Source organism: Clarias gariepinus, chromosome 20, assembly GCF_024256425.1.
Source record: "Clarias gariepinus isolate MV-2021 ecotype Netherlands chromosome 20, CGAR_prim_01v2, whole genome shotgun sequence".
NCBI classification, from domain to species: domain Eukaryota; kingdom Metazoa; phylum Chordata; class Actinopteri; order Siluriformes; family Clariidae; genus Clarias; species Clarias gariepinus.
In genome coordinates, this window is record NC_071119.1 from 1759681 (window position 1) to 1770000 (window position 10320).

Here is a 10320-nt window from a genome sequence, read left to right on the forward strand (position 1 = left end):
CCAGAAGTAGATGAGCCTCAGTTATATTCGGAGGTAAAACGCACCGTGGACGCCCAACGTTCCCTTCCTCTTTCTCCGTGAGGATATGAAGTTGGCGGTATGATACTTCTTGAAGACCGTCAAACACAGTTCAACATCCATCTCAGCATCAAGCTGAACTAAATCGTCTATTAATCTTTTGACTTGATATAAAACGTAGGCATTTGCTGCGAGGTTTTCAATTTCACCAGCTAATGATCTTACAGTTTTTCTCAATTGCTTTGGCACTTAACATTCTCTAAACTGTGAGTGCAAATGTCACAACTGTTTGCAGGAACTTCAAAACTCTATAGCATGTCTGCAAAATGTAGTTACTCACACAAAACATTTAATTCATGCTTCAAAACCTAGTTATTGTGTCAATAATTTGGCCAAGGCCACTAAAATCTAAGGTATTTTTGTCCTTGTGTGAGCCACACTGGTCAAAATGTTTAGTTCTTTTTTTCACCACAACAGTCAACCATGAAAATTAAGGGTTTAAACAAAAATCGCATATTTATTGAGAAAAGTCAATAGTATGTAGAAAAAAAAGTCTATAAACATTTGTATTTGTACAGTGTTTATTTTTGTACCTCATGTGCATGTACTGCAACGCCATGACTTTTTCACTGTTCCTCTCAAATGCCATTTTATAGAGCTGTTTCATAGTCATCTGATGTCTTCGTAAAACTCTGTCTATGGTGGAAATGCTGACAGAATTTATATTTTCAAGACATTATTGTCATTTATGATTGCACTTTGGATCTCTCTTAGCCTGATGGAATTGTTGGCTATGACCATGTTGCCACTTTCTTGTTCTTGCAGTTGGTTAAATACTGCTGCTCTGCCACCAGCGCGAGGTTGTCGTGCAGTTCTATAGAATAAACAAATAGACTTGCATTTAACTTTACAATATTGTTGTTTATACTGTAAAAATACTTTACATACTGTTTTCCCTACAAAGGGTTTGCACAATTAATGACACTGTGGACCTGTTTACATTAGGCTGTACTCTTCGACCAGCGTCTTCCATTGTAAAACCATGATTTATGATATGATCCACAAGTGTGGCTCTGATTTCATCAAAGACTCTGACTCTTCTATTTCCACCTCTTCTTCGATTATTTCTTCCTCTACCACCACCACGCATTCTTACACGCCTTCCAATTGCTCTTCCACAAGCATGTTACTGCAGTTCAGGGTTGTGAACGTCCTCCATTCTCAAAAAATTCTACACCAGTGATTGTGCTGTGGGCAATCTACATATATATATATATATATATATATATATATATATATATATATATATATATATATATATATTATGTGCATTTGCAAAAATCATCAAGCACCATAATAAAACTAACTCTCATGAAGATCTTCCCAGGAAAGCAAGACCAAAACAGAGAAGTTCATTTAGAGTCACCAGCCTCAGAAAACGGCACCTCAGATTAGAGCTGTTATGAAGGCTTTACAGAACATAAATAGCGGACAAATCACTATCCTCTGTTCAAAGAGATTATTGCACATTTTGGATGCCTTCATCATTGTTTTACAGTGTAGAAAAAAAAATTATCAGCAAAGACCATAGAATTAGAAGGCGTCCAAACTTTTGACTAGTACTGTTGAATTATTTACCGTAGTAAATATAGAGTACAATAGTAAAGTCCTCGACCCCGTGGTGCAGGTCTTGGTTGTTCACACGTGGTTGCGAATACTTTTGATTTAAAGTTTCTTCCCTGGTCACTATGGATAGTCTCCGGGAGTCCCAGTTGGCTAACAATGAGAACACAACTTGGGTTCCCCACTGTCCGCCTATCTGTTTTGTCTTTCATGGTCTTTAAGAGGTAGTACTGCCCGCTCTGCCCTGTACTGTCGTTACGGTCCCATATTGACTGAATGTTCCCTGCCCAAAGTCATTTTGGCTTTCCCTAGGGCTAACTTACAATCATAATTCCTCAGGAAGTCCAGGCCCAGAATGCAAGTATCTTTCACATCCGCTACCCACACAGGGTGCTTCACGGTCTTTCCCCAAACAGTCAATGTCAGCTGTCCCCTCCCTTTCATTGGTGCTAGTTCCCCTGTTACTGTCACAAGCTGAACTGTTGTGGGCTCTACCTTCGTACCCACTGGCACTACCTCCAGGTGGACCACTGTAACTGTTGACCCCGTATCTACCAGTGCTGTACATAAAAGCCCTCCTATGCAAATAGGTATATGGCAAAAGTCTGAGATAGAAGTCCGTCCAACCACCACAACCTCCTGCCCCGCACCACAGGTAATCTGCCTGTCTCCATCAAATAGTGGCGGCGGTAAAAGTAATGAACGGGGCATCAATCCCCGACCCCTTGTCGTTTCCCGTCGCCTTGGTGCGAACAGGGCAGGCCCTCACCAGGTAATATTCCCTCTCCCATCCCTCTCTTCAGTGCATATTCCAAGGCCTCAGGCAATGTGTAAAGACGGGCCTGCTGAGTAAGAACACGCAAGTCAGTTGGAAAGAGTGCCCTGATAAATAGCCCTGATGGTCGTGGGCTAACTCTGTCTGCACTAAAGGTGGCATGTGTGCGAATGTCCATCTTGTCAAGCATTTAATATCATTCACCAACACCCGTAGCGATTTTCCTGCACGAAGCACTGACCTCAGGAGTTAATGCATCATAATTAGTTCTCTCAGATGTTGTTGCTCTTTCGGCTGTTCCCGGCAAGGGGTCACCCCAGCGGGATACCCAGTCCGCTACACAAGTTTGGCACAGGTTTTACGCCGGATGCGCTTCCTGATGCAACCCTTCCATTTTATCCGGGCTTGGGACCGACACTGCATCCAGTGGCTAGGGTTTGGGCACTGGCTGGGAATCGAACCTGGGCCTTCCGCATGGCAGGCGAAACACCTACCACTGAGCCACCAGTGCCCTATCATAATTAGTTCTCTCACTGGGATCTAATAAAAGTAGGCAAGACAGTGCATCGTCTGTTAAACAAAGAGCAAGCTGGAGAGCTTTCTGTTCCTCTGACCAGTCAATTACAAGTGCTATCAGTTCAAACAAGTGCATGGAAAGCCTCCCAATCCGATATGCCTGCATACTTAGGCGTTTTAATGCACAACAGCTTACGCACGCCGCCATCTTTGTTTGCCTCCACGCTTGAAACAGCATTGGCGCCACCATCTTTGTTTACCTCTGCTCTGGGTACCGCCACCTTTGTTTACCTCTGAGAATTTCCGACCACGCTCTTGGGTGTGCTCTAAAATGCCCCCCCCCCCCATACCCTCTATCAAATATTATATTAGAACATAAATTCATAGGTTTATGATTTACAAATTACACCAACAAATTTTATTATAAAATAAGGACAATAAAAAAAAAGACATGTTGGCTAGGGAAAACAATTAGAAATTCTATATTTTTCATATACAACATGTCATATACCACATGTATATTCTTATATTGCTTATTTTATAATAAAAATAGTTTCATGTAATTTTTCAACATAAACAATTTTTATTAAGTGTAAACATTTTGCATTACATGACAAACCCCTGCAATACCCCCCGCAGTCTCGCTCTTCCCCCTCACACACACAAAGGTGGTCTCGTTCTCTCTCGGCTCTACACCTTTACACAAACTGTGCACTGAGAGCTTATAACTTATACTCTCACTGCTACACTATGCATATGTTTGTATCTTATTTAAGCAGCTTTTGAAGCCGGAAATGCGAATATGAAACTAACTTCACTGCGGTCAGGACTTCCCCCTCTCTTTGTCTTCCCTTTGTCATTTCCTGGACATGCCATACAACGAGAGTGTGTTTTATTACTTAGTATAAAAACTCCAGCAAGATGTCTGCTTTTGTCAGTACCACTCCAGAGCAGAGTAACTGGGTGAGTGACTCTTTATCTCTGTAGTAAAATCTGTTATTTCGTGTCTTATGCTGCGCTCGAGCTGCAGCAGATGTTTGTGTGCAGATGTGCCGCTGTAGTGGTGTGAAGGGATGAGGATGCCGACACAGATTTCACAAAATACAGCTCGTTTACACACAATTTATTTATTATTATACTCTTTTTGCACCAGTCTGTTTTCAGTCTTCTTTATTTAGGATTATTATAGTTTCTAGTTCGGAAAAGTTACAATCCAGAACCTGAAATCAAAGTAAATCTGAGGTCCACACGCAGTTTTGGTCGTTGAAAACGGAGCTTTTGGAAAACTTGGTCCAAAGTAAAGATTTTCCAAAACTCTTAATGTAATGGTCTGTGTGCCCCTCTCCTTGATTTAACACCAGCTTTGTTTATCAGGATATTCTGTACAATAGTGGGCGGACGTACAGGAAACTAGTGACTGTGTTACCCTTGTGTACTGGGCTTTTTACGCCCGTGTACATACACACACACAGTTACCCACACATCATGTTAATGAACAGAGGTGCCTGAATGTATAACTAAGCTCACTGCTGCTTCATACAACACAGCACAAACAGTAATGTTTTGTCTCGTGTTATTTATCCCTTTAACTCAGGCTTGTGGATTCTTATGATTTAACACATCAGTAATTAGATTAGTATCTATATATCAATAATGTCACAAGTGGTCAGCTGGTGTAGGGTAATCCTCACACATGGTTTTACTAAACTTAGTGCTGTAATAATGTTCTTCATTTCATTCGCTTGGCCATGTGCTTGTAGTGGTAGAAAGCAGTAACTGAAACTAAAATTTCAAATAAGATTTCACCTCCCACAACAAATGTCAAATTTCAAACATCACAGGTTCAGTGTTTGATCTCAAGTTCACATTCCTGTCTGTGTAGCGTTTCACACGTCCTCCAGGTGTCCTCCAGGTGTCCTCCATGTTCTCCGCTTTCCTTCAAGCTGCCAAAAGCAGTCCAGTAGGTGGCTTGGCTACAGTGTGATGGATCAACCCCAATTCCAAAAAGGTTCAGACAGTAAGCAAAACAGTAATAAAAAATGAAGGGGTCGACTGTTCAGTTTATTTGGCGTATGGTATATTGCAAACACTACATCAGATCCATCACTACAACACATTTTAAGCATTTGGACACTGAGGTCACTAGTTGGTCAAGTTTAGCTAAAGTTTTTTTTCACATTCTTTCATTATTCAGGTCATCACCTTGGCAAAGTGCATCACTTCATAATGTACCACACATTCTTAATTGGACACAGGCCAGTCTAGCACCCGTTCTCTAGGTTTAGCAGCCACGCATGTGGAATCCAAGCAGAATATGGTTTCTTGTTGTACTGCTGGAAAATACAGGGCCATCGCTGAGGAAGATAGAGTTCAGATGGCAGCATACAGTATGCTACTCCAATATAAACATATACATAAATAAATACAAAATTTACCCATGCCAAAGACACTGGAACACCTTATACCATGGCCGATAACAGCTTGAATGTTTCGTCTCCTCTTTGGTCCAGAGAACTTGACAGCTGTTGTTTCCAGAAATGTGTCCATTTTCTCCCAACTTTATTGTCTGTTTTTCTTTATATATCATTATATACAGTATACCATCCCAGGACTGTCAGGTGCAATTCTTTTGCCAAACGTCCACCTGGTTGAAGAGCTTGATTAAGTTAGTATAATAAGAATAAAGAAAAACAGACAGTGGAAAATTGCAATGTGGTGTCCGGATCTCAGGAAGATTTGGTTGCAAACCTTAAGTTGCATTTGTAAATGCAGTACCAAATGGTGTTAATGGACAAAGGTTTACCAAAGTGGTTTTGTTGAGTAATGTTAAGTTTAACGTGCCCAAAATCCATCCAATTTGTCTTTGGGTAATAATGTCCTGAAACTACTAGATAAATAACTGGTGCATCAGTTGGTACATCAGTGAACCTTACCTCATCCTTGCTCTAGAAGATATGAAAAATCTTACCAGATGTTAAATAACTGTATATTTTTAACAAAAAAATTAATTCACACCGTAAATGATCAATTAATGATTTGTCATATCATTTTCAAAATAGTACAAGGTGAAGAGAATTTAAAGATTTTTGGTTTATTGCCGTTTTCCATACTGTCCCAACCTTTCTTGAGGTTTCACATGAACCTCTTGAGTCTAGGGTGCTAGAGAATTTTTTTTTTTCCTCTGATGATCCATGACCTCTTATCTCTCCAAAACTCTTTTACTTCCAACAGAGCCAAGACATTCCTTCAAACGCTATGTGAGTATACACGTAATAATAAGTTCCAGTTCATTACATCCTCTTATAGAACAAATATCAAAAACTTGCATATATCATAAACATAAAAAGTGATGACTGACTTAAGCAATTCACGCTTTTGTACTTATTCTTTTAAACTGGTTCAGTGGAGAGAACTTTAATTAGATCTTGCATTCTGGTATTCCTGAAAATCCTTGTGTTTCATTCCTGTCTCAAACAAATGAGAACTATTACTATTCCCCCACCCATTTTTAGGCATTTCCCACCCATTTTTGAGCATTTCAATAGCTACTGATCTTTTGTGTTAAATTTAAAGTGCTATTTAACCAGGACTCATGTTTCTCAGACTCAGGCTTATATGTGTGAATATGAGCAGGATAAGCACAGTTTATTTACTTTAGTAAATTAAGTATAGATTTATTACATGTGGTTGCTTGTCTTTCTGCTACTCCCATCAAGGGTTTACCATAGCTGGCTATTCGAATCACACTTAACTTGGCCCAGGTATCATGCCAGATGTTTTTCCAACCCTCCCATTTTATCCAGGCTTGTGCCTAGCACTGTATCTTTTTTTTTTGGAGGTTTGGACATTTTTTGCCCCGGAGGTTCAGGCATTGGTTTAAGATCAAACCTAGGCCATCTACTATTCATACAGCAGAGGCATGAAGAAGACTTCTGGCTTGACAGTTTTCCAGAAGTTGATCATCAGCCCTTTTTATAAGAAGGCATACTGTAAGCCACGGAAGAAGCTGTATTGAAATATATTCATGGACAAGTGACTGAAAAGGAAAAGTGTTTTAGGAAAAGCAGAGCAAGCAACAAGGATGACTGGAGCCTTCAAAAGATGGTCAAGCAAAGCCAATTCAAGGCTTTGGGAGAGCTTTGGGAGAGAGTGGAGTGAGGCTGGAGTCAGTGCATCATGAGCCACCATCCACAGATAGTCCTCAGGAAATAGACTATAACTGTTGTATTCCAAGTATCGATCCACTCCTGAACCAAAGACAACATCAGAAGCATCTTTCCTGGACTAAGGTAAAAAAAAAAAAAAAAAGAACTGGACTTTTACTCAGTGGTTGAAAGTCATCTTTTCAGATGAAAGTCAAGTTTGCTTTTAATTTGAAAATCAGAGTCTATAAAAAGGTACAGAACCCAAGTTGCTTGAATCGAGTGTAAAGATTTGGGTGCGATGTCATCTGCTGGTGTTGGTGACTGTGCTTTATCAAGGCCAAAGACCAATTCAGAATAGCACTTTCATACAGAATTGCTTTCATTATTCTACAAAATCATAATGTTTTGTCATCGTTGTGAGTGCGCTTAAATACATTTTTTTACTTAAAATTTTGAATAAATTAAATTCGATGCAGTTTTACTGGGATTTTAGTACCGTGATTATGTATTTGTTTAATTACAGTGAATTTATCTGCTGCAGCTCATTAATCCTTGAGAGAATGAACAAAGTCTATTGTCTATAATGTATAGTAATAGCGCCACTTAGTGGTAAAGCCAGCAAATGCACGCCCCTAGTGCTGTCACCACGCCGGTAAAACAGTTATTCTAATTCAGTACTATCTGTATTTAAATCACTAAATTGTTCAAATTGAGGATGTCATCACAAATTAACACTCTTACACACCACATGGAATTGATCGGTTTATAAAGCACAAAATCCATTTTTAGTTTCCCACCCATTTTCAAAGTATTTAAAACTATCCTGTAATGTACAGTCCAATTATTCCTTAAAATGACCAATCCAAAAACTGATTCTGTTTTAAAGTGCAGGACAAGTTACTATTAGCTACACTAGCTTTTAAATGAATCCAGTATTGATGGCTTCCTCGTCTGATGTGAAATCTTTAATACACACATGCACATTCTTGGGGATTGCGAAGATTTAGATCAATGAAATCCCTAACAGAGGACATGTCGACGCAGTTCTTTATGTTTAATCACATCCTTTTGAAAAACATCCTCTCTGTTTTATATCTAAACTCCAATGTCTTTTTGATTTATTTAGGAATGAAGTGAGTTTACCTGCCTGTGGAGTTTATAAAACACTGTTTATGTGGCTGAATCTGCCGTTTTCTGTGAGTAACGTCTTCATTTGTTAGTTTTTTTGTTCATTAATTAAAAATGATTTTGTGATCATTGAGAATGAGAATAAAGAGAGCCTGCTGAGGAAACGCGTGTCGATACCGCGAGTGAAAACAGGAACTTGGTTCACAAACATTGAATATATTTATATAGCAGCAGTATTTGCTGGCAGCTTAATGAAATTAAATTTGAGCTGCGTCTCACCCGGCCTGGACAAGAACGCCACATGGCCATGGTTTGCTTGTGGGTTATGTTACATGTTTAACTAGTAAATGAATGAATTCATTCTGTTTAACACATCCTTGTGTGTGTGTGTGTGTCTGTGTGTGTCTGTGTGTGTGTGTGTGTCCATGTTGCAGCTGTTTATTTTAGTCCTGCTGTCGTTTCTTGAGCGCAGAAGAAAGGTCTATGACTGTGAGAGGAGATTCCCGTGTCTGGCCGGCCGATTCAGCTTCACTGTGTCAGTTTATAGTTTATTATTTTCTCCTGTAGTAGTAAACCAGGTGTTAAGCATAAAGTGATGAGATGGGCTGCGTTCTCAGATTGTTATAGAGGCATGGGAAAGTTCCCACAATGACTGAAAACCCAAAGAAAGCCGTTAAATCCGAGCGAAGCGACAAATCCAAATTGTGGGACGGGAAGCAAAAAACGAGAAAACTAAGCGAAATCGGCAACGTAAAAAAAAAAAACATGAACTGAAACGCGAGAAGAAGAAATCAGTGCTAGATTCTTGTGCTGTTGTTATCGATGTAAACATTTAATTCTCTGATGTGTTTTAGTGAAAAGATATAAATAGCCAGAATATGATTTATTATTTTTCATTATTATGCAATAATTAAATAATTGTGGGAAATATGCAGTTGTGGGCCTTTTGCATTTTGAATTAAAGACTTCTTATACTAGGCAGCATCCATGAAGCATCCATCATCAGCATACAGCCATTAAAAGGACTTTTGGTGCTCTTGTTTTCCATTCAAATTATGACCATGCTGCTCATTAAAGCCTGAAATTTTACTCACAATTTATTACCAATAGTGATTTTCGAGCACGAACCTATGATCAGACAGAAACGTGTTAATCTGATGATTTGATGGATGTACCCGTGTGCTCTTAGACCTCTGGACTTCACTGGCAAGATGCGGAACCGATGGTCTTATGTTTTTGCCTTCGGTGCCGTGGCCCGCTTTGTAATCAGTCTAATATTGAATGACGCCAAAGATGACAGCGTGCCATACCCAACAGGTACACAAGACTATAACACACTACACTACATTACACTACATTACACAGTACACTATAATCCACTAAACTTCACATCACACTGCACTCAGTGTATACACAAGACTTGTTCGGGGCTCCTTTAGCATTAATTACTGCATGACATGGAGTTGATCAGCCTGTGGCACCGCTGAAGCGTTATTGAAGACCAGTTTGCTTTCACAGCAGCCTTCAGTTTGTTTGTGTTGTTGAGTCAGATGTTTCTTATCTTCCTCTTAACAATATCCATCTAATTCAGGGTTCATATCAGGTGAGAACCATTGTAGTTCCATTGTAGACCACCTCCTGAAGATGTCTGTGCATGGTGGACGTTGACTCCAGTCCCACTCACCTTCTTGTGGAGCTCTTGCAAGGTCTTTAATCGGCTTTGTTGCCGTCATCCCTGCCGTGTTTTTTCTACCATTTCCTACCTTCTAGTGAACTTTCCATCAATATGCTTTGAAACAGAAGTCTACAAACAGCATGACCTTTTGTTAAGGGTTAAGCTTGCTCAATGACTTTGAGCTGAGGCTCAAACCCTGGACCTTCCAATCAGTAGCCCAGTAACCTACAGCCTTAACCGATTGAGCCACCTCTGCCCAATGAGCCTCACGTCAACAGTCAACCCCATGTGTGTACTGAACTAGTCCAAGTACTTATAGTGTATGAATAGTAATTTACTCAATCTACAAATGTAATATTCTTCTGTTAAATGCTGGATTTTTTATGTTAATGAGTTGTGAGTTGTAATCTTCATAATCAAAACAAGAAATGTGAAATATT

General features: G+C 39.6%; 1 protein-coding gene across 3 annotated transcripts in view; it reads left to right on the plus strand.

The window, feature by feature from the left end:
• The first annotated feature begins 3754 nt into the window (after positions 1 to 3754).
• Positions 3755 to 10320, plus strand: part of LOC128508868 (stimulated by retinoic acid gene 6 protein-like) — a 14495-nt gene continuing 7929 nt past the window's right edge. For 2 of the 3 annotated variants that reach the window (XM_053480359.1, XM_053480361.1), the window contains exons 1-5: positions 3755 to 3895; positions 6164 to 6189; positions 8204 to 8273; positions 8640 to 8740; positions 9395 to 9522. In XM_053480359.1, coding sequence (XP_053336334.1) covers positions 3854 to 3895; positions 6164 to 6189; positions 8204 to 8273; positions 8640 to 8740; positions 9395 to 9522 — 367 coding nt within the window. In that variant the 5' untranslated portion in view covers positions 3755 to 3853. Of the gene's footprint in view, positions 3896 to 6163; positions 6190 to 6792; positions 7222 to 8203; positions 8274 to 8639; positions 8741 to 9394; positions 9523 to 10320 lie in introns of those variants that run through there. The other variant, XM_053480360.1, reaches the window with a different exon arrangement.